The sequence below is a fragment of the Cyclopterus lumpus genome, chromosome 22 (assembly GCF_009769545.1).
Source record: "Cyclopterus lumpus isolate fCycLum1 chromosome 22, fCycLum1.pri, whole genome shotgun sequence".
In the NCBI taxonomy this organism is placed as follows: domain Eukaryota; kingdom Metazoa; phylum Chordata; class Actinopteri; order Perciformes; family Cyclopteridae; genus Cyclopterus; species Cyclopterus lumpus.
Genome location: NC_046987.1, coordinates 3042942 through 3066832, shown reverse-complemented (window position 1 = coordinate 3066832; position 23891 = coordinate 3042942). Strand labels below are relative to the sequence as shown.

The 23891-nt window shown below is 41.5% G+C and overlaps 1 protein-coding gene across 4 annotated transcripts; it reads left to right on the top strand.

Moving 5' to 3' along the window:
- The first annotated feature begins 1042 nt into the window (after nucleotides 1-1042).
- On the top strand, nucleotides 1043-22385 carry LOC117751301 (ovarian cancer G-protein coupled receptor 1). Of its 4 annotated transcripts, none has more exons than XM_034563068.1 (7): nucleotides 1043-1114; nucleotides 15461-15725; nucleotides 17036-17185; nucleotides 17463-17596; nucleotides 17690-17912; nucleotides 18308-18488; nucleotides 19257-22385. In XM_034563068.1, exons 2-7 carry the CDS (start codon nucleotides 15630-15632, stop codon nucleotides 19715-19717), a joined length of 1245 nt encoding a protein of 414 aa, XP_034418959.1. In that variant the 5' UTR covers nucleotides 1043-1114; nucleotides 15461-15629; the 3' UTR covers nucleotides 19718-22385. The 4 variants fall into 4 exon arrangements, with proteins under 4 accessions (XP_034418959.1, XP_034418960.1, XP_034418957.1 ...); XM_034563069.1 differs by having other exon boundaries at nucleotides 15461-15550; nucleotides 17084-17185; nucleotides 19257-22296; XM_034563066.1 differs by lacking the exon at nucleotides 1043-1114 and adding an exon at nucleotides 11349-12089 and having other exon boundaries at nucleotides 19257-22296.
- The last annotated feature ends 1506 nt before the right edge of the window (nucleotides 22386-23891 follow it).

The window sequence follows — 23891 nt, the reverse complement described above, 5'->3', positions numbered from 1 at the left end:
CCCAACCAGTCTACATGTGCTTTGTGGACTTGGAGAAGGCTTTCGACTGGGTCCATCAGGGACCCAGTCCCTACTCCTGCAGCACCCTGTACGCCTGCAGTAGGAGCTGTGTTCGTATTCTCGGCATTAAGTCAGACACGTTCCCGGTGGGTGTTGGCCTCCGCCAGGGCTGCCCTTTATTCAATTCAATTCAATTCAGTTTATTTTGTATAGCCCAATATCACAAATTACAAATTTGCCTCAGAGGGCTTTACAATCTGTACACATACGACATCCCTGTCCCAGGACCTCACATCTTTATCACCGGTCCTGTTCATGATTTTCATGGACAGGATATCTAGGTGCAGCCGGGGGGTGGAGAACGTCTGGTTCAGGGGTCTCTGGATCGCCTCGCTGCTGTTTGCAGATAATGTGGTCCTGCTGGCCTCCTCGGACCGTGACCGGCCAAAATGGGGTTCCACCGTAGGGCGCCGGGCTCAGCCTTAGAGATAGGGTAAGGAGAAGAGCTTCCTTCGTAGGGTGGCCGACTCAGCCTTAGAGTTAGGGGTAAGGAGTTTCCTCCGTAGGGGGCCAGGCTCAGATTATATCTCCCAGCTGGACTGGGAACGCCTCGGGATCCCCCAGAATGAGCTAGAAAGCTGCCACCAGGACCCAACCCCGGATTAAGTGAATGAAAATGTATATATATATATATGTATATATATACGTATATATATATATATATATATATGTGTATATATATAGACTGTATCTGCAATCTGTATATATATATATATATATATATATATATATATATATATATATATATATAAAGATTCAGATGCTGTTTCCTGTTCAACATGTGGTGAGGGTTTGTTGACTGGTGAAACCCTCATTTGTCTAGATGTTTTTTTCCCATCATGCATCCTCATCCATGGATGTCTAAGAACTAAACACAAATGGAAATACATATGCGATACATAACTTCACCTTAACATATTCGGCATGTGCGTTGTGTGCGCGCGCGTGTGCGTGTAGGCAGAGAGGGTGTGCTTCAGGGAGACGGACCACGTGCGTTTGTGTGTCAGTGAGAGAGCGCGCAGTGTGCTGCGGAGCTGCAGAGCGGAGAGACCCGGTAAGAAACAGGCGTGTTTATTTCATTGATTTATCTTTTCTTTTCTTTTTTAAGATTCCAACTGTACACATATGGAGTATTGTTGTGCCTAAGAAGAGTCTGTTGTTCTTAGTTATATCTGTCGGCGATAGTCTGTGTGATATTCGGTTTGTAATAGCTGAAGTGACATCAACGGACTCCTGTTGAATATGGATTATTATGGAGCGGTCACGTGTCTCAGGTGAGGAGTTAAAATGCATTTAGGATGCCTCTACAGGCTCTCCAGTGCTGAGTTATTGATTATTGATCTGAACTATCAAGTCATGTCAGTCTGCAGACTGTCGGGGGAGACGATGGAGAGCTTCACGTCATATTTAGAGGGGTACCCAAGTGATGGGCTATACTTTATCTTTAAACTATAACAATGTAAGAGAAAGGAATATCCTAAGTATTATGAAGATGCTGTTGGGGAGAAGAATACCAAAAGTTACCGTAGTCCAGTCTTTAGTCCTCAGTGAGGATGAGGAAGAGGGGCTTCACTCTGTATGGCTGGCTGGAGGACTCTCACAGGACCAGAGCAGTAACTGAGTGACTGATTATGTAAGCGAGTGAATGATTGGACCATATAAAAAAAAGAAAGGAGGTAACTTCAGCCAAAATACAGGACAAGCTTGTAGCCCCACAGTTTGACGGGCTGTATTCTTGAGATCTTCCCTGCTGAGCTTCCTGCCAGCAGTGGAGGTGAAATCAAGTCATTGAATCGAACCCAACGAGACTGAAGCTCTGCTTTACAGCTGCAGTAACCAATATGTTCTATATTACATCAAAGGGCTATGTGTAAAGTGAAAGGGGTGACCTGTAGGGACAAATATATAGATATAAATATAAACATACTATTCTGTATCTGTTTGGTCTTTTCTTCTTCTTTATGCATTGCAGGTGTGCTTGAAAGCTCCAAGACAAGCTTGTAACCTTGAGTTAAGCATTTTCTCCGTCAAGCTGTGTACTTATCAGAATGCCTTACATCTTGTGCATGTTACCCCAAAATTCAGTCTGATGTAGTTTGATATATTTGGTGATTTTGAGAAGTCACTACAATTTAAATTGAAGTTCTCCCGGTTTGAACGACTTTGAAGTACTCAAATAACGTTTATTGATAAGCTGATTTTAGCTTCTTCGAGCAAGCTGTCTACCCTCCTGCAGGTTGTTCTGCAGTCTATACATCGCAAGGACTTGATAAGGTTGGCCTACAGTCAATTACAGTCTTTCTACTTCCTGATTAATATGGAATTCACTCTAATTTTCCCATAACCAAACCTTGACTCCCTGCCCACAAAAACACAGGCTCAGCCCAGCGGCTCTGCTAACTCATCCTTAGACTTCCCATCCGTCACATATGGACACACTCTTGTCAGGCTGTCGTGCACCGGCTGACTCTGTCCTAGTAAGTTGTACTGACATTGAGGGAGCAGCAGCCGCATTACCAAAGCACTTCCATGCAACGCATTAGTGGCCGCAATTTACTTTAACATTATGAGCAACAGCAGAGAGACCATGAATACAAGACTTCACATAGTATTAAATAAAAAAATTAAACTATAGCCAGACAACAGGAAATAAAAGCAATTAAATGGTATAACCAGCAACACACAAATACATAAACTGCACATGTAATTGATCTTTCCTCACATTCAGGTCTTTAGGATCAGTAGTCAGAGCAGAACTCTGCAGCCCCTCGCCTCCGACCACACGAATATGTGTTGTTCACAGTCTAATTCCTTTTGACTTCATTCTTAATTCAGGCACTCTCTTTTAATCTCCTTTCGGCCTGTACTTGGGTCCGGGCCCAGACATTGGGCACCAGTTAGACAGAATGCAGTCATCCTTTGTGTACACTAACCATATTCATCCGGGAAAAGGCTTTCTCAGCACTCTGCAGGAATTAGCAGAAATAAAGTCTACAGGAATACACTTTTTTACATACAGGATACATAAAGATGGTAGTGCTAAATGTTGGGGTCAAGGGCCTCGAGCAAAATCCAAGGGTACTTTACGACTGTGCCAAGGGCCCACAAGGGAGTCCAGTGGCCCTGGCGGAGGTCTTCCGGTGTCCTCCAGGGTACACCTTAGGGTCCAAAAGAGGACCTCCACCAGGTCCACAAGAAAGCCTCACATTTTAAGGCCTCTTGGGATTCTCTCAGAGGCCCCTGAGAGTTCCTAGAAAACAACCCTGCTACCCTTGAAGACCCCAAAACGTCCCTTAGAGGCTACTGGACTCGTTTGTGGCAGTAGTGGAGGTTTCAGAGGCCCGTAGGGGTATTCCAGGTTCCCCCTGGGACCTCTGCCAGATGCATAAGAGGGACTCTGGTTGCAGGTATTTTTGTCATTGATGACAGAATTGGATCTTGAGACCAGTTACTTTTCAGGACCTGTTAGATCTATATCAGGGTCCTCAACGAGGCACATGGAACCCACTGAACACTGGAACTCCAGGGGGATCCTGGGCTCAAGGAGTTGATGAGGGTCCCTTCAAGACCCCTGGCACAGTGGTCCTCAACCAGGCCTATAAGAACAGCCCTGAGCCCTGCTTAATGCCTTCTGGGATTCTGTCAAGGCCCCCTAGAAGGACACTAGAAATCCCTTGTGGACCTCTGAGACCTCCATCATGACAATCAGACTCCCTTGAGACCCCGATGAAGGTCTCAGGGGTCCTCGAGAGGGTTTCAGGCTCCCTAGAAGGACCCTTGATGAGGTGTGCTTCATCGGACCCCCAAATTGCCTTTAGTTTCCTTCCAACAGGGCCATAGGGAGGTGTGGTAGCCCTTCATTGAGGGTTCAGGGCCCATCTAGCAGGGTTCAGGGCATTCCTGTGACTTCTCATTTTGCAACATAAGGAACAGTTCCTATATGCCAAGATTGAAATACCATGACATGATTTGACAGAATGACTATTATATTTAGCTTATGCTAACAGTTAATAGTGTAATTCCAAAATTGTTCAACTGAAATCCCATATTGTACCCTGGATGAAAGGGTTTACAAGAGGATTAAGAATGGATTCTTATTACCTTTCTTCTTTCTCCTATCACTCGCCGCCTCTTTCTCTTTCTGTCTGACCAGCTTGTTGCTCAGCGGGTTAGAGGGAACGCGCAATTAGGTTTTTGGATAATCTCTGAAGAATACTAGTTATTATTCTGTGCGAGCGCAGGTGCTTTATATAATTAGGGACCAGCAAGGAACCAGCAGTAGACCCAAACGTAGCCCTGTTGTAACTGATATAGCCTGCTTCTATGTCACTCAGGATACTAGACTATTATGAGCTGAAGCTGGCTGGTGTAATATCTTATATTTTATTTACAATCAGCTCAGAGAATAGCACCGATAAGATTGTCTAGAATGCGATGATACTGAGGCATGTGTACACTATATTACATGTACTGCTGCTTTGTGTGTGTTTATTCAAGTACTGTATGTGGGGATACTGGGAAGCAGATGGAGCATATGAATAATGCATTTAGTATTCTACTCTCTTTGACTGACATCTAATAAAGCCACCTACTCTGTATTGTATTCCTGTGATGTGGCCATATAGCTTATCACATTGAGCAGGGCTGGATGACCAAGCAAGCAAAGTCTCAGGTTCACGGCTTATTATGTTTTGTGGGCAGTTGATTAATGTAGATTTCCGATCACTGTGCTATATTGCATTTTCAGTTATGAATGAAACAATTAGGGCCTTTCAACAGGACTTGCATTACTACTTAAGTCCTTATCTCAATTGTCTCTGTCCATTAGTTTCAATACCTTCCTTAGTTAATGTGCTGTTATGGTCCATATTGTTTTGCCTCAACTAATCAGAAGAAAGTGAAAGATCAGTTCCGCGTTTTAGTCCACATCTGTGTTAGCGGTCACTAAGAACAGCTTCTTTTTTTTTACAAAGACAGAAGAAATGCTATTTACATGTATATATTATAGATGTAGCTCTTCTTTTAATGTGTCAATGCTTTGATACAATCTGGACTAAATAAAACTTCTAGCAAATCCACAGCTGGTAGTGTCTAAAAAGCTTTGTGCAGAGTGATTGCACTCAAATAGTTTGTGGTACCCGTGATTAGCAGCAGTATTATCCTTGTATAAGAAATTACTCGTTTTATAATTCAAAATATATGAAGTATGTTAGGAAGAGCAAAGATAAGCACTGTCTCTGAGAAAACACAATAAAAGATTAAACAGTGACTGCTGGGACAAAAAGGCCATAGAGGGTTTGCAGAATGCCACGTACTGAATCCTGACTTCTCCTATGCAGCTGACTCATCAGAGGTTGTGATGTCTTTCATACAATTTCAACTACATTTGCTTGTAGTATTCTCAATAACAATGGGATGGATTGCTTTGAGATTTGGAATAGACCCCTATGGGACTGACATTATTATTGTACTTATGATTTTAACTTCTGATTGTATATACACGTATGTATATATATATATATATAGTCGAGGTGACATGCTGCTGTCTGTGAAAATAACAGCAACTTCTATTGTCATCATTAATAGACTGTTGTTACTAAATGCGACAGGAAATGTCAGCCTCAATTGAACATGGTGTTTTGAGGTAACAGAAGATGTTAGCAAGTGCTAAACATTGCCCACATTGACATGAACTAGACATTAACCGACTGCTAACATTGACTAAAGTTGGTCTTCATCTTTTTTGAGCAGTTGTGTTTGCCTCCGTTCTGTCTGTAGTTCCTCCGTGAAGTGTGTTGTAAATCAAATATGGACACCAGGTGAATAAATCAAAAACGGTGCCGCCTTTGTGGACAGATATCAGCGAGAGACCTCAGCAGAAGGGGAAGAAGGAAAGACATATTCACACCAAGTTTGATTGACAGAAGTCTTTTAGGTCAGAAGTATTGGACCTATTGGGTTAAATGTAATTGCGGTGCTGCCCAAACCATCACCACAGGCAGTACATGAAATATTATTGCACTGTTTTGAATGAAAATCATTCCTTTCCGTATGTTCACTTGTTATGACGCTGCAAAAAAAGGATACATTGGAGTTGTGTTACTCCTGCTGCATCAGAACAAAGCCTAAGACATTGCGCAACAGCATGTGTTGTTACAGAACGTCTCATTCAAGGAATTGAGCTATAATTGGTGCGGACTTGTAAACTAAAAAAAATATAGATTATTTGCTTCGAGTAAGGAGTCAGCCAGTAACACAAAGTTATGCTGCGATGTAGTGTGACACACACACATACGGTGATTTGGAGGAAATGTGTTTGTATGACTATCACTATGAGATCAGAATGTTTACACTGCTTCATCCCTATTCTAACAGATGATTACATAATGGGGCTGGGGATAACAATCATGGTTGACAGCGGTGGTGATACTATTTGGTCAGGATGATGAAGATGAGGGTGATAATTCCAGATACGTGAGTAAGAGGAACAGCATATTACATGTAGCGGTGACAGGACCCTCATTAGTGCCTGATTTACAACTTGCTTCTGTTGCCACGGTTACCGCTGTCAGGGTCTCTGGTCAAAGAGGAGCAATCCAACTGCCTTAGGCAAAGAAGTCTGGTATAAGACTGGTATTGTTGTGTGTAATTTGTTGATTTATTATTTCTGGTGTCTGGAGGACAGATCCAGTTTAGAGTTCTCAATGTTCAACTGGTTTGTTTTCTGGGAGAATTGGACGTCTGCACTGGGACTGTGTTCGTCACACTGTGGACGTGCAGTTATTGCACAGTTTAGCATACAGTGTGGTGGCAGCTGTAGCAGTGTATGGCAAGTGTCCAGTATGCATTGCATTGCAACACCCCAATGCCAGAGACTAGCAACCTCCACTATCCCCAGAGCTGATCGAAGCACACACATCGACAAGGACTAGCAAAGCCAGGGATCAAACCGCCGATCCTCCTCTTTTTGAAGGACGACTCGCTCTAACTCTGAGCCGCTGAAGGTAAGTGAAGACCCCTACAGTCTCATGCAGCGGCTGAGAGCTGTTCCTCTATGTACAGCCCTTTTTGTACAGAGCATCCGTGTTGTCTGACCAGTCAAGTTTATTGTTGAAATGAACACTCAGGTACTTGTATGTTCTCACAATCTCAATATCCAATCCGTGGATGTTCTGTCACCATCTCTTTCATGCTGGTGTTTAAGTGAAGGTGGTTGATCTCACACCAGTCAACAAAGTCCTTGATGACCTCCCTGTATTCCTATTCCTTCTCTTCTGATGGTTCACACAGCCTAGTGGCAGTCAACTGTTTTGAAGGCACTAGAAAAGTGAAAAAAGGCTAGATGATTGTGTCATCCACTTCAATGCCTGGTTGATAAGCAAATTGTAGGGATCCAACTTTGAGCTCACCACGGGTCTGAGGTGGTTTAGAACGATCTTCTCCATGGTCTTCATCGGATGAAAAGTTGAGGCTACTGGTCTAAAGTGATTTGGCTATGGTCTTTGGTACTGGAACGACACAGGTAGTTTTCAAAGGGCTGGAGCCCTCTCAAGACCAAGATGTGCAGAACCACCTCGCAGAGCTAATCTGCATCATCCTTGAGTGGTTTGGAGCTGATGCTATCTGGACCTGTGGCCTTTCTTGCCTTGAACTTCCTTAGCTCCTTCCTGGTATATCTGATATAGAACATGTGCTCATTCCCTGTCTCCAGATTAAAGGCCCCTGCCACTGCATTTGTCATTACTGAAATCATTCTCAGTCCTCTCCAGACATCTCTTGCAGCGCTCCTCCATTTTTCTGGAGTAGCTTTCCTTTCTTTACCTTGCCTTCCTTCCCTTTAAGTCTCTTTTGTACCCTCCTCAATTCCTCTTTGTGGCCAGATCTAAAACCCTTTTTCCTTTCATTCAGCAAGCCATTTAGTTTAGGGGTCACCCAGGGCTGTTGTTGGAGAAACATGGTACCTTCCTGGTAGGCACAGTGTTCTCCACACAGACGAGTATGTAGTCTGTGATACAGTGAGTCAAACTGTCAAAGTCCTCGCTGTGGCCTTCAAAGTACTTTAGTACTTAGTGGTGGCCACGGGCCTCCTCGGACCATTTCCTCACAGATCTTGTGGTTAGGGGTTGTTTATTTTCAATGGGAATGTAGACAGGTACCAAATGTGACAGGGAAATATGGTCAAAGTCTCCGGAGATGAGGAGGAGGGACTGCATCGGCCGAGGTAGGGGATATACTCTGCTAGAGAGCGATATAGGTAGTAGGGCCCAATAAATACAGCTAGAGGCTCAATGCCCTTGTGCAGCATTGCTCTTTATCACTGATGTGCCCAGGGCTGCACCATCTATCATTCATCAACTTCGCTATTGAAAACCTTCCACAGTTACTAGTAAGTCCAAATTGAGTTTCTTCCGCCAGGTTTCCGTGGAGCTTCACTAGCGGTACTCCCTCTGCAGCCATTAGTGCCTCCATCTTACGTTTTCCCATAATGACAGACAGTATAGGCATGGTTTGTACCGGCTTTCCTCACCTGGCACTTTGCTACAGCTTTGCATTCCCTCTCCCTTCTCCTTATTTTCAAAAGGATCCGTGGTCCGTTTACTCAGTGTTCTTATGCGGCACAGCGCTAACAGCTGTTGTCAGGTGTAAACAATAGTCGTGGTTAAATGGGTCCGCTGGTACGGTTTTAAGTCATCAAAAATAGGCAAAAGGCATACCAGTAATCTTACCAGTTGCACATCCATAGTTCTATACAAACAAAAGAGATTATAACACCATTATAACTATGCATTTGATGGCTTCATACATGATCATGCTTTCAGTGGACGGATCACATATTTTGACAAAAGAAAAACAGTTTTGGGGTCTTACATACACACACACAGTTTAACCTCCTTCCAATTATCCCAAATAAACGCATGTGTTTGAATGACTTTATTAAATCCCGATTTGACAGAGTCTCTTTCACTCTGGATGGATGTGGCTGGGGGTCAGAACAAAAGGCCATTTACTCTCCAGTCCACATGAAGAATGAGTTTGCTGGAAGCACCATGAACAGTAGAAATTATGTATTGTTAGATATTAAGTCAGCACCATGACAGTTATTATTTTGAATGCCACCTATGACATCACACTAACCGAGGTCTAGCCAAGACAACAGCATATGTCTGTTTTCACTTATTTTAAATGACAGTTTACTTAGTAATCATTTAATCACAAGTCATTGCTCCCTCACAGGTAGAAGTTCCAGACTGATTTAAATGTAGCTTATTTTGTTGGGTCTGTTTGCACAATGTCTTGGTCATCAACTAACAAAACCTAAGGGTTACACATACCAAATTCATATCCATATTCAGTGCCCTCCTCCATTGTATTGGAGGTGTCATGTCTGAAACCCCCATTAGCAGGACCACATCATCTGTCTGTGACTTCCAAAACCATTACAAATCCCAGTTTTAAATTGTGACACCACTGTGGTTAAGGTTTGGTTAGGTAAAGACACAAAAACAACCTCCTTTAGGTTTGGGGAAAGATCATGGTTTGGGTTAATAGGACTACGTTAAGGGAGCTTCTTCATCATGGTTAAAATCATACCCAAGGTGTTCAGGTTATGGAAAGATTGTGTTCATACTTCAACAAAAACAGTGACTGTTGGTTGGAAATGGGACGTGGACAGCGGTGTCCTGTGTTAAAGTCTTATGTTTCGTTGATAATTGAGTTAAGCCAAATCCAGTTTAATTGTACTGCCAGATATATCGATGCACATTTAGACCTTTTTAGAGAAATCTAGAGAAACCTGTGTGCTGTGAACCTTTTTGTTCCCTAGACTGATGCACCCGCTGAGTGTTGCTCCACCGTGGACTCATTATGACAGATGCCACAGTGTTTACAGAGACAACAGGGGTTGTGGGACTAATTATATTTCCATGTCTATTTTGTGGTTCCTGCATATGTTTTTCTGTTATAGATCTGTGTCTGCATGTGGTTTCATTACTCTGACACAATATGGCCGAAGTACGCAGGGCCTATTGAGATCTGGTGATACAGGTTGACTGATGCACTGACCCACAGCTGCAGGACAACCTCAACCTAGTTCAATCGGTAATGTAGTCCAGGGGTACATCTCAAGTCTCTTAATTGTTTCCTCGCTTGAACTGGAAGTTGTTCTGTGCCGCCATATTGACGGTCGTCCCAATGCTCTTATTCTTCTCTGAGGAGCGAGGAGAAGTCATGATCGAGGAGGCACGAGAACAGGCTTCAAGGAAGTGTTTTCACGCTCGCCACGCCCCCTCATTGTTCGCCACTTATTTGATTGGATGCTGCAGCTGATCGGACTGATCGCTAGAATTTTATACCAGAGTGAAGACGGATCACAGATTAAACTTTATATATTAGTAATTGTATATTAGATTTGTTTTTTGATTCAGCATCTGGTAAACTAAATGTTTATTGTAGGTCTGAATAACAAAAGGACCATAAACAACTTTCTTCATTTATTATTATCTGGTATTTCGCTCAATAACTTTAATTATGGATACAATTATAGTAATTTCCATTCAGTCACGTGAGGCGGATCATTCCTGAGTGTTGCGTGTGATGAGTTAAATAATTTCCCCTGAAACATTTAGCCTAATTAATTAATTAAAATATTAAAGAAATACAGATTCAACTAATTTATAAATAAGACAAACACATTCTGCTGGTAGAAATCAGCCCTGTGCTTATAAGCAGGACACAAAACACAGTATAAATACCACACACTGTGTATAAATACACAATGGAGTTTGTTTAACACACTACAGAGAGAAAACCTCTCTACTCAGTTAGTGATGATAACTGTGTCTTTATTAGTATTAGTACAGTGATGATTACTGTGTCTTTATTAGTATTAGTACAGTGATAATACTGTATCTTTATTAGTATTATTACAGTGATAATACTGTATCTTTATTAGTATTATTACAGTGATGATAACTGTCTTTATTAGTATTATTACAGTGATGATTACTGTCTTTATTAGTATTAGTACAGTGATGATAACTGTCTTTATTAGTATTATTACAGTGATGATTACTGTCTTTATTAGTATTAGTACAGTGATGATAACTGTCTTTATTAGTATTATTACAGTGATGATTACTGTCTTTATTAGTATTAGTACAGTGATGATTACTGTCTTTATTACTATTATTACAGTGATGATCACTGTCTTTATTAGTATTATTAGAGTGATGATTACTGTGTCTTTATTAGTATTAGTACACTGATCATGTGTACAGACACAAACTCTGTCAAAAGTCTCTCCAGCTGTTAAAGCCGACTGACAGCTGATCACAGCTGTGACCAGCTGATCCAGCTGTGAACAGAAACAAACGTGTGGCTTCACGAGACGCTTCAGAGGAAAGGATGTCTCATTTATCTTCAAACATCTTTTCTTGTTTCCTCTGTCCTCGCATGGTTTTGTGAGTGAACAAGTGAGGGAAACGCGGTGAAAATGAGAGACTTGGGATGTACCCCTAGTCTGCAGAGACAGGAAAGGTCACACACGGTTTTACTGCACATGTATAATTCAAACTTATCCCATTTACCTTGCAGAGTAAGGGTTAAAAGCATGGGTTAGCTTGATACTTGTGGAATACACAGCATATCCAGCTGTGCCTTAATCTGCCTGTAGTTTATTTAGGAAGACCAGAGAGAGGCCTCCAGAAGGACAGACCGAGTGAGAGGAAGAGAGACGAGGCTTGTGGTTGAAGTGTGTTGTGTTCAAGTGGCTCTAAATGGTTTCATACTATGTTATTATGGAGTTATTCCAAAGAGGCCGGTATGCCAAAGCAAAGAAACACGTTGGTTAAACACGTTGACTGTTTCACTGCAGCTGGAGAGAGGAAGCAAATCTGCATTTAGATGCTATTCATGTGCTCATTTTTCACTGACTGTTCTTTTCCAACGGCGGCAAAGGAACCCAGAACAGCTAAACTCAAACAAGACACTGCTTCTGCCTCACATTTAAATGTCAACGTTGGGAATACAATGTAAGAAATGTTTGTTTTTTTAATCTTTGGTATAAGAGACAGAGCACACAGAGTGAATGACAAGAGACACATGCAAAACTTTGATATTTGATATATTTAAAGTGACAGAATGACTCAAAGGAGACATATCATGCTCTTTTTCAGGTTCACACTTGTAGTTCTTCTAAAACCTGTTTCCAGACTTTAATGTAAAAAAATACCTTATTTTTCTCATACTGGGAATTTACCTGTATTCAACCTCTGAATGCTTCGTTATATCACCTGTCTCTTTACAAAAAAAAGAAAAACTCCCAAAAAAAGCCCAGTCTGCTGGCTTGTGAGAACAATATGACAATACATATAACATATGAAGGGGAAACAAATGGAAACTTGCACAGAGTGATTTTTGACACGTGTATAAAACCGCAGCAGAAGTGCAGGCATAGGTGGGCGGCTGTGGCTCAGAAGTAGAGTAGGTCGTCCTCTAATCGGCGGTTCGATCCCCGGCTCTTCCAGTCCGCATGCTGAAAAGTGAATTTGCGTGAATGTTTATTAGTTTAGATCTTGATAGGCAGCCTCTACCATCAGTTTGTTAATTTGTGTCTGTGAATGAGTGAATGTTGACATGTTATGTCCAGTCCCTTATAACTAAGTGTTCATTTAATGTCAATAATAATCAAGTGATGTTTCACTCATTTATTCATGTGTATTTATCCTATATGCTCTTTTAATAACAATTCTTTAAGATAAGTAAATTAGATAATTTTGGTGAACATAATTTGGCTTGATCTTTCTCAGCATAGGAAACAGGTTGTAAGTGCAGATACATCCTGATGTTTCACCCAAGAAGACCAGACAGGAAACGAAGAAATAAGTGTTACCAATGTGAAGCGCTTTATCCAATGATTTGCCAATGTTTAGTTGTCTACCATATATGGACCAGGAGGTTTAAGATGCTCCAAGTAAAACAATATACATAAGAGGAGACCGCAAAGAATCTGGGCTTGCCTTGTCTAAAGCAAGTATTTTTGGAACTTTTAACCTTTGAGGTTTTTGAAAAGTTTGTCTTTTCTTTTCTTTACTTTTTTTGCACTACCCATTTGTGTCGCATCATACAACAATCAGAGTATGCGAATGAGCACATATCAGTATCAGGATTTTGTGTGACTTGTGTGATCCTGAAGCGTACAGCATGTGTAGCTGTTATTACAGTAGTATCATGTCTTTTAATGTGGTCTGGCAGCTTATGAATAAATTCTAAATTGGGTATTTTTTTTCCTGTTCACGCTAATAAAACTGCTTAGTTGAGAGTTGCATTTAAAAAAAAAATAATAGTTTCATGATCTTGAAAAGCACAAGCCATTTCCAATTACCGTATTTTCCGCACTATAGGGCGCACTGGATTTCAATTCAGTTTATTTTGTATAGCCCAATATCACAAATTACAAATTTGCCTCAGAGGGCTTTACAATCTGTACACATACGACATCCCTGTACCAAAAGATTATAAGGCGCACTGTCAATGAATGGTCTATTTTCGATCTTTTTTCATATATAAAGCGCACCCGACTATAAGGCGCATTAAGCGAAACAAAACAGTCAGTCAGTCAAACTTTATTAAACGTGTTCACAATAACTCTCAACATTGTTCAAACGTTAATGAGCGTATTCACAATAACTTTCAACCTTGTTCAGTTGTAACACGTAAAACAGTCTGATAACGTTAAATCAAACGTTAGCGTAACTCTGTGTGGTCTTCTTTACTTGGCGCAGGTCATCTTCTTGCTTCCTCCACTTCCGTACCATCGATTCATTAATATTGAATTCTCAACCAATCAGCGTTGAGATGCTCCGCCCGTTGGGCTGCTGCTCTAGTAGCACTGGAAGCGGAAGTTATCGAGGCGGAGTCGGTGAAACTCCCCGAGCTGTGTGAGCCTACGGGTGATGTTATGAACCCAAACACCAGGGCGTTAGATGTTCCGACGTTTATGGGATGTCCACAACAAGTATAAAGCAGAACTAGTGGTTATTTCGACCGTGGTGAATGGAGGAAATTATAACTATTTTTACCGAGACAAGCCACGGAGATAAGCCACGCCCCATTTTCACAACTGGTTGCGAAAGACACAAATGAACACAACTTGACTGGCGAATAAACTGACGCGAGTTATAAAGCCGTTTGGTGTGAACGCACCATAATGCTGCAAGCGGTGCGGCTTTGTAGTTTACCAAAGTCGTACTAAAACATTTTGACAGAGCGCCGTGTACCACACAAAATCGCTTTGAGGTCAGTAAGCACAGCCAGAATTAATTCATAAAAAAGGCGCTCCGGATTATAGGGCGCACTGTCGTTTTTTGAGAAAATAAAAGGCTTTTTAAGTGCGCCTTATAGTGCGGAAAATACGGTATATCTCTTTTTAATGGCTATTGATATAATAATATAGTCTGGAGGATGTGTCATCTGTGAAACTGATGACTGTATAGCGGCTTTACTCCTGTTTTGATCTCAACAGTGGCTCCACCAATCTGGTGGATAAAACAATTGTTCAAGTGGGTTTTGAAAATGTGTGCTACTTTGTGGACAATTTGTGTGGTTTCCACTAACAAAAACATCCTCTTCTTTGATGAGTGTGATTGAGACCGACACTGATCGACATACAAAGCCTGAATACGAAATACAAAACCAAATGTATGAGCAACAAAACCAAACCTAGGAACAACAAAACTAAACTAATGACCAACAAAACTAAACTATTGACCAACAAAACTAAACTAATGACCAACAAAACTAAACTAATGACCAACAAAACTAAACTAATGACCAACAAAACTAAACTATTGACCAACAAAACTAAACTAATGACCAACAAAACTAAACTATTGACCAACAAAACTAAACTAATGACCAACAAAACTAAACTATTGACCAACAAAACTAAACTAATGACCAACAAAACTAAACTATTGACCAACAAAACTAAACTAATGACCAACAAAACTAAACTAATGACCAACAAAACTAAACTATTGACCAACAAAACTAAACTAATGACAAAAAAATAAAAAACTTATGACCAACAGACCAACAAAACCAAACTTATGACCAACAGACCAACAAAACCAAACTTATGACCAACAAAACCAAACCTAGGAACAACAAAAACAAACCTAGGAACAACAAAACCAATGGTTATTTTAGGTTATTATAAACTACCTTATTATTTGGTCATACATTTGCTTACATAACTGAAGGCTTTTATGATTTATCTAACATTATCCAAAAACTAGTCATTACCGTAACCGTTTCAGGATGATGACTGGCGTCACAAAGAGTGGTTGTGCCAGTTGTGTTTGTAATCTCTAATAAAGATGAATTCTTCTGTGTTCCACAGTGGCCAAATGAAACTGGACTACCCAATCAGAGAAGACACGTTTAGGCCATCGCTGAGTGCTCCAACCAACATGAAGATTTGTGTGTTTGTGTATGTGTTGTTACATTATAGTTTATACATGCATGCTTGCATTTTAAAGGTGAAGTAGTGTGAGTGTGTGCCGTGTGTGATGGTGTACACTTTGCCCGAGGACATGATGAACTGCACCATCAAGCATGAAATCCACCAGTACCTCTTCTCCTGTGTGTATATACTTGTACTATTGGTAAGTTTGTGTACAGCTTCAATACATGCACAACACTGTTTTGGTGGCTGTATCCTTTATAAAGTGCATAAGTAATTAGAAAAGTTTATTTTCTTCAAAATTGAGGTTAGTGTGCCACAGGAAACTGGTCTAGAAAGCCTAGTTCCTCCTTGAGATCACACCATTGCAGCATTGACGCACAAGCTCAGTTAATGTGCGCACATCGCAGTTTTATTGTGTTCGCACTGCAATGGAGAAAAGCTGCTCCCATCTGTGTCCTGTAGACTACTCTGTGATTTGGTTACAAAGCGATGCCTCTTGAACCTGAAGGGAAAATCAAAGTTTTATTTTTGTAACTGTTATCCAGCAGCTGGTTGCACATTTAAATGATTCATATTAGTATTAATGTGGTTATCATGGGGGAGGATATCTGTGGACTCATTACAAACTGCTGCTATAGATAGAAATAGATAGAAAATTAACCTTGACTTTTCCATTTAAGGTTTGTTTAATGAGTAATACACACATAGGTATCTAGGGTGTACAGTGTGCTGGGTGGAGGCTCCACCCCTCCACCTCAGTGGCAACTCTGCAGAGAATACGCAAGAAGAGAAAGTGGATGAATGAATAGATGGACTTGGAACAGCAAATCTGAGCCAAAACTTGTTTAGAACATTTGCCATTTTGCAACAGGCAACTTTTATAATATGCATCCAGTCATAGCCGCTGTCATTCTCTGCTGTGGGTCTCCACCCTGGACATCCAGCCCGGGCCTCCACCCTAAAGCCCTAAACTGGGCTTCTCTGCCAGTCCAGGACGCTTAGAATTTACATCCATGTTGGAGGATTCTGTACCTCACAATTTACTGCAACGTCAACATTCACTGTCGATTCAGGAAGTAGTGTGCCCATCGTGTAGCAAGGTGTGGAGGGCGGGTTGGCGGACGGGCATGCAGTGAGCTCTACTCTCTGCACAAGACAGGAATTTGTGTTCTGTCACAGACCTTTAATTAACATTTACCTTTTTAGAAACCAAAACCACAATCATTACCTCAAGTCTTTTGTTGCATAACTCAAACCTGCCATAGTTCATTGGCCATAACCATGCTCTCTCCCGACAGAAACTTAAACTGGACTACTTCCCTAACCCTAACAAAGTTCCCAGATGCAGATGTTTTAGAAAGGATGCATTTTAAAATTGGTTGAATATGGATCATAATAGACTGTTGGTACATAATCAAATATGGACGTTCTAAACATGTGTTTATGGTAATCAAGTAACGAACCGCCTGGTGTCCGAATAATTCCATGAAATGATGCTCTTGATTCCAGGTGGGCGTTCCCTCCAACCTGTACTCTTTGTACCACGCTGCTCTGCAGCTGAAGCAGAAGAATGAGCTGGGAGTGTATCTAATGAACCTCACCGTGTCTGATCTGTTATACCTGGCATCGTTACCGCTGTGGCTACAGTACTTCTTTCAGGTAAAGTACAACCATTCATCTACAAAAATGTGACAAGTTATTAGAATACACGTTTTATGCCTATTCACATTACATCATAGGCGAGTTATTGCACCGCTGTATACTTTGACTTATGTTATCAGTTTCTACAAGCAGCACGTTTATGCAGCTCCTACTATTTGAACAAAAATGTGTGTTAACACACACATAACTTTAATTTATAATTATCCATGTAACAGTCCAGCTCCAGTGTCACCGACCTGTAGAGTCTATTTCATGTGTGTGCTTGCTGTTTCAGGACGATGACTGGAGTCACAGGGAGTGGTTGTGTCAGCTCTGCGGCTTCCTGCTCTATGAGAACATCTACATCAGCATCGGTTTCCTGTGCTGTATCAGCCTGGATCGCTACCTGGCTGTGGTCCACCCTTTAAGGTAATGTTTGATTATAGAAATGCCACCAGCAGGTCACCGCCACGGTTATATACGAGTCATAATATCTCCTTTCCGTCCCGGTTCCGTCTCCAGGTTCACCTCTCTCCGCTCTATGAGTGCAGCGTGGCTTGTTAGCATCATCATCTGGCTGAAAGAGATCGCCGTCGGTGTGGTTTTCTTTCGTCACAAAGAACTGAGCAGAGACCGCAAGAACCAATCGGTGTGCTTCGAGCACTACCCCATGCAGCCGTGGGAGTATCCCATCAACTATTACCGCTTCACTATTGGCTTCATGTTCCCGCTGGCTATTCTATCGGTATGAAAGCTGTTTTATAAATCTATTTGTAAAAGATCGTAGCATGTCACAGATACATATTTCAATGGTTTCATTGTAAAAGTGAAATGTAACAAGTATCTGACTGCAGAAAGTGTTTGGAAATGAATGGTTGGTAGTTGTTTGACAAAGGTTAGGGGACATAGTCTGGCTTTACTGCACATCAACCTTTACCATGGTGATCTTAAAAAATAGGATAGAACTAAAGCTGCAAAAACTACAGCCTTGAATGGATGAATGTTTTTGCTTTGTGTGTTCTACCTCGAGCATAAAAACCTCTATTCCTATCTAAATCCTATATAAATTTAAACCGAAATATGAAGTGGCGTTATTTATCTCGTCATGATCCAGATAACTTGTGTTTTTTTTCTATTCAGATCAGCTACCTGTGTGTTCTTCGTGCCGTGGGTCGGAGTGCTGGGACTCAGCCGGATCAGAAGACGAGGATCAGGCAGTTGGTCAGCAGCACCGTCCTCATCTTCCTCGTCTGCTTCTCCCCCTACCACGTCTTCCTGTTAATACGCACCCTGCTGGAGCGAGACTGCAACTTTATCTCAGGTACAGTTCATTTTCGTCTTTCAGTGACTAAAGGCATTTACACACTCTACAATATAAGTAGAAATCTTTTTCTGAGCTTCAGCATCAACCAATCACGTTTTGCCAAACGGACCTATTTGAATGTAGAACATAGGGCACAACAACACAGAGGTTCTGTAATCCGAACCGAGATGGCAAACTTTAGTACTCCTCTCATTGATAAAGGCAGCGCAGACCAGATCCACTCTTTCCGTTCTTACCTTTCACAATAAAAGCCCTAGACATAAACACATTTACCTGCGGAAAGGTCACTCAAGATTTGCTTCAAGGAAAATCAATAAATTAGCTTACAGCAGGGACGTACTGGGACTGAAATTCTTTTAAAATTGAAAGTATTTGCTGTCCCTTGCTACGGTCAAGGACCATACAGTAACTTCGGACAACAGAAAAAAAGAAAGAAGAATACACTCTATGACAACAGGCCGGTTCGGTCTGGAATGGAGTCTTTGAGAACTTCCCAATGACCTTCCCAATGTTCCTGGCCTACAGTAGCTTTAGGCTATACAACAATTAAGCTCATACCTTGCAGTGGGTCAGTTGTAGTGGTAGATGGTCCTCTGCCTGCACAAATCCAAACCTTTTTGCAAATTTGCATCACTGCCTGTAGGAATAGTTTTGATGGGGAATATTCGCATGTGAGTAATCTGTGGGGTTTATTCATCACACCAAAGGCCCTACGTATGAAAACATTTGTGTCTTAACCATGTGCCCTATATTGTTATTTTGCAGAAATATTTAACTACTACCATCTGTCATTGTTGCTGACCAGCCTGAACTGCGTGGCCGACCCTGCTCTCTACTGCTTCGTAAGCGAAAGTGCCCGCCGCAGCCTCTACAGAGTCATAGTCAGGCCAATCGCTAGGATACTGTGCTGCTGCTGTCGCCGAGGCAACACCAACCCCGCCAACCCAGCCACTGATTCCCACGAGGTCGCCACCGACGAGAACAACGGCTATCCGACTGTGATGCTGCTCACGCACACGAGCACACTCAACAACATCAAAACAGACACTTCTTGCAAAAAAACTATTTTAATCACACAGACTGGTGAAAAAACTATCACACCCTTCATTGTACAGAAGTATGGACACTCTGACAGACGTGTGGACAGGGATGGAAAGCTCAGCTGTGTGATAGCCATGAAAGAGCAGAGCCAAGATACAGAGAGGACTGAGGAGACTGACAGCTAAAAGAATCCAGTAAGCAGGCAGGGACCAAACCAGTAGAGGCCTCAGAGCAGTGGGATTAGGATTAAGGCTGCCCGTGAAGGATCAATCTAGCAGTGGCCCTAAACAGAGCCTACTGCCCACTCAGCTGTGTTTACATCATCACCATCATCATCACCATCATATAATGACATTGGACAGAAAACATTATCTGGAGTGGTTTTACTGAGTTCTGATACGTCTACGATGACGACTACGTTGCCTTTGTAAATGCCCAGTTTACATTTCTCTGGTTTGTAGACGTGGGAGCAAAATGGAGGTGCAGTTTGAGATTGACAGAATGTCCTAATGCATCAGGAGGTGACAGTTATTAGCCTTTAATGAATTGGCCATTTAGGTTTTTTTTTTGCTTCACAAACAATAGCACAATGCTACTACTTTCTAATACGATACCCTTTATGAAGGGGTATTTGTAAATAATAGTTTTATTAATGGTTATGAATCCATAACTAAAGCTTTTTAGATCACTTATAAGCAACCATTAAGAACAATGTTGCAGGTGGGCACCATGAAAATAAGTCGGTCTACCTCCAAGACAAGAATAGATAACTATTACCATAACTGTTAAATTATGCTGTTTTGGGTCTTTCATAGCCAGACCTATCTCCACTAGACAGGTCCACACAAATTGTCATTCTGGGATATGGGGGAAAAACACTCTGGCTTGTTTGTCTCTCTTAAGCCAATCACAATCGTCCTGGGCGGTGTAAGCTCAGGATTCAGAGAGGATGCCCTTGCAAAATGGATTGGGGGATGAGGAAGCCCGGAGAGATACGCGGCGGGTTATTCCCACAGTCAACATCCCGTGAGTCGCTCTTAACTGCGTTACAGGCACCAGTTATTTTAACTTATGGCTAACTAAAAGCAGCTAGCTTCATAGGCCCCACCCCCTGCTCTGAGCAGCTCCACTGTGACAGAGGAGGATCATGGATGAGGAAAAACAAAAAACAGAAAACCATTAATAAAACTATCAGTTAATCTCCATAATGTGGATTATTATCTCTTCCAAGAAGCAATCTATAATGTGACATTTACATTTTGGACACATTCCTCTTGCCGTTGTACTAGTAGAAGTTGAAATGATTATCTAATCTTATATTTATGAGGATGTAACCGCAGGCAGAAACCCTTTAATATTGATAAGAAATCAGTTAATTTGTAACCCGTACACAATTCTTTCTCCCATATAATACGGAAAAATAGCTGTTTACAATAAATCGACGGTGTGAGATAAAGTAACAGCACAGAGCATTGAGAACAAGCATGATAACAAGTTCAGTTGGAGTGGTGCTGCATTGAGACCACGTCCTGTGCCCGGTGGCTAATTGTTTTGATCAGTCACAGGTGTAAGGAATATTTACGGTGCAGCTATACAATGTCTGTCATAATAAAAGTAATGGAGTTCCTCATGTTTGCTGTGTTGTTCGATGAGGAAAAAAAGTCTTAGCTTCTTATGGAACTGAAGAGATTTAAGTTATTCATTAATATAACAGAAATCTACCATCTACCAACCTTCTACAGTATTGTGTTTAGCATAATGTAACACGCATGGACTTCAGCATCGTGGCATTGAATTGGAGATCATTCACTTTAAAGCAACACTGTGTAACTTTTGGAACTGCGTAACGGCCAATATGGCCAATAATTGACAAATCATGGATGATGGTGACTGCTGAAACCCAGCGTAACAGCAGCTGACTGAGCCACTAACGTTTGCCACACAGCGAGGGCTACCTAAACTTTACTCTCGTTACGGGCTAGTAGCATTAGCCCCCATATGCTAGTGGTCCTACCAGACCAAACATGGCTGGTATGGCCTTCATGCTTTTAATTGTGCAAGAGTGCTTATGAGTTTAACTTGTTATTTGTAACAGGATACCTTTTATGTATTTGTTCAAAGGTTGTACAGTCTTGCTTTAAACAGTAATCTCTTCATCATTTGACCGGACTGTCCTCCTTTTTGCTTGTTTCACAACTTTAACTTCAACTTTAACATTAAACCTTGAAATGTTACATTTGTTTAGTTTTTTCAAAAGTGCTGCTATTTATTGTTGAATATCTTTGAAAAGATACCAGTCATTTCAAGAGATGATACTATTTGCAAGCAAATGTCTTTGGGTGACGTTGGTGTCAGTGAATGCAGCATGTGACAGGCTTTAAAGCGCTCGGTCTGTGTTCTTTAACGTTGGCATGCAGCTGTGTTTAGAGAGAATCCGTATCAAAGGAAACAACCTCTAATGCATGCAAATAGCTACACATGTCGTGGTTGTAAAAGTGTACTTATATCAAAATATAGCATTACTTTAAATGGTATACAAATTTGAAATGATTGTCAAAATTCCAGAAATATGAATTAACTTTATGGTGCAAGATTTCATTCTTACAGAGATGTAACAATATAGTGAAACTCATTTGTTATGGAACTATAACATGATGGTCAAAAATCTAACATGATGGTCAAAAAGGACAGCGTCTCTTTTTTCTTTTTAAATGGTGTGTGTACACATGCAGCAGCAGTGCAATGTGTGTGTGTGTGTGTGTGTGTGTGTGTGTGTGTGTGTGTGTGTGTGTGAGTGAGTGAGTGAGAGCGTGTGATGCAGTTTTCTTTTGTAAATAAAAGTTATGTATACGCATGTTTTTGATAACTGTTTTATAATGTCTGCTACCCTTTTTGTTGTTATTGTGTGGTAATTCACTTCTTGTCAGCGCTCTCATCAACCTCAAAAACTTGATTAGGAGACAAGGGGGTGAAAGAGGAAAGCGAAGGGGAAGAAGACGTTGATGGAGGTGTAGATATAGAAGATGGATTAGCAAATGAGAAGCGTATGTCATCTATCTTGTTTGTAAAGTAGTCGACAAAGTGGCTTGGTAGAAGGGAGGAGGGGGTCAATGGGGGGTCAAGGGGAAAGAGCATTTGGCTGCAGAGATAGAGGCAGAGAAGGAGGAGAGGAGAGAGTGATAGGCGAGCAGGTCGTCAGCGTGTTTAGATTCTAAGGATGGTGGCTCTCTCGGCACACACCGACAACCACGGAGCCGGGGAGGACTTGCAGACCTTTCGTGTCTTAAGAGGACAGAGAGAATTAAGAGAGGAAGACAGAGTAGAGAGGAGAGTGTTTGTGGCAGAGTTAGGCTGCATGAGTGAGAAAGAGTCAGTTGAAGGAAGGGCAGATAGAACAGAGGAGGCTTGATGTGGGAGGGTTGTCAGTTCTAGAGAGTCAGAGAGAGTAAGAGATGAAGAAGTGGTCAGAGACATGAAGTGGAGTTACAGTGAGGTTAGATGTAGAGCAGTTTCTGGGGAAAATATAGTCGAGGTGGTTGCCGGTTTTGTGAGTAGGAGGGGAAGGACTGAGCGAGAGAGCAAAGGAGGACAGTTAGAGAAACAGGTCAGATGACTTCTGTCTGGATGTTCAAGCACTCTCTCACACAGAGTCACGCCCACACACCTCCAGGCCTGCAAAAGGGAGGGGTTGGTAGCAAGGGGTTTGGGCCCGCGGAGGTTGTCACGTGGTTCTCCTGGAGAAGGGAACCTGGAGATCGTCTGAGGTCGTCGTCATCGTTGCAGCACACTGGGCGTGGCTTTGGGAGGACATGGCAAAGTTTGATCTGCCTCTCTGCTTTAAACCTCTGTCAATCAAAGCTTTGCTCTTCTGCTCACTTTGCATTGTGTTCCAGCCTGAAACAGAAATGTGCTTTCAGCCCCGAAGGCAGCTGTTAAATAAATGTTCAGTCAGAGAATGTCCTCATCAAAGGTCTTGTGCTATGATTTATGCCAATAAGTATGAAGCCTAACAGTTGTATCAACGTCTTATGCAGTCAACGACTGACTGTCATTTCCTAGAGATACCTCAACAATATCAGATTTGATGAATTATAAATACATCATCTACAAATCTTCTCTAGTTTCAAGTAAAATAAAGGATGCATTAAAGATTACAATACATAACTAAAAGCATAATTTTAGAAAAATTATCTAAACTTAATTGTCTTTGTCCTGCAGTATAACATTCAGTTCATTCAGGTGAACCTAAAGAAACACTATTATATTGTTCTCATCCTTTAATTAGATAAATGTGATAAATCTGGTTATTAAACCTCATGTTTCAGCTCTTTTCTCCTCTCTGTTCACATCATTGTTGGT

Bases quoted from the DNA above. Each gene is read 5' to 3' on its own strand.
- LOC117751301 (XM_034563068.1), top strand. From the start codon at position 15,630: ATGGTGTACACTTTGCCCGAGGACATGATGAACTGCACCATCAAGCAT. The intron at 15,726-17,035 runs GTAAGTTTGTGT...TCTTGATTCCAG, and splicing joins TGTATATACTTGTACTATTG to GTGGGCGTTCCCTCCAACCT. The intron at 18,489-19,256 runs GTACAGTTCATT...GTTATTTTGCAG, and splicing joins AGACTGCAACTTTATCTCAG to AAATATTTAACTACTACCAT.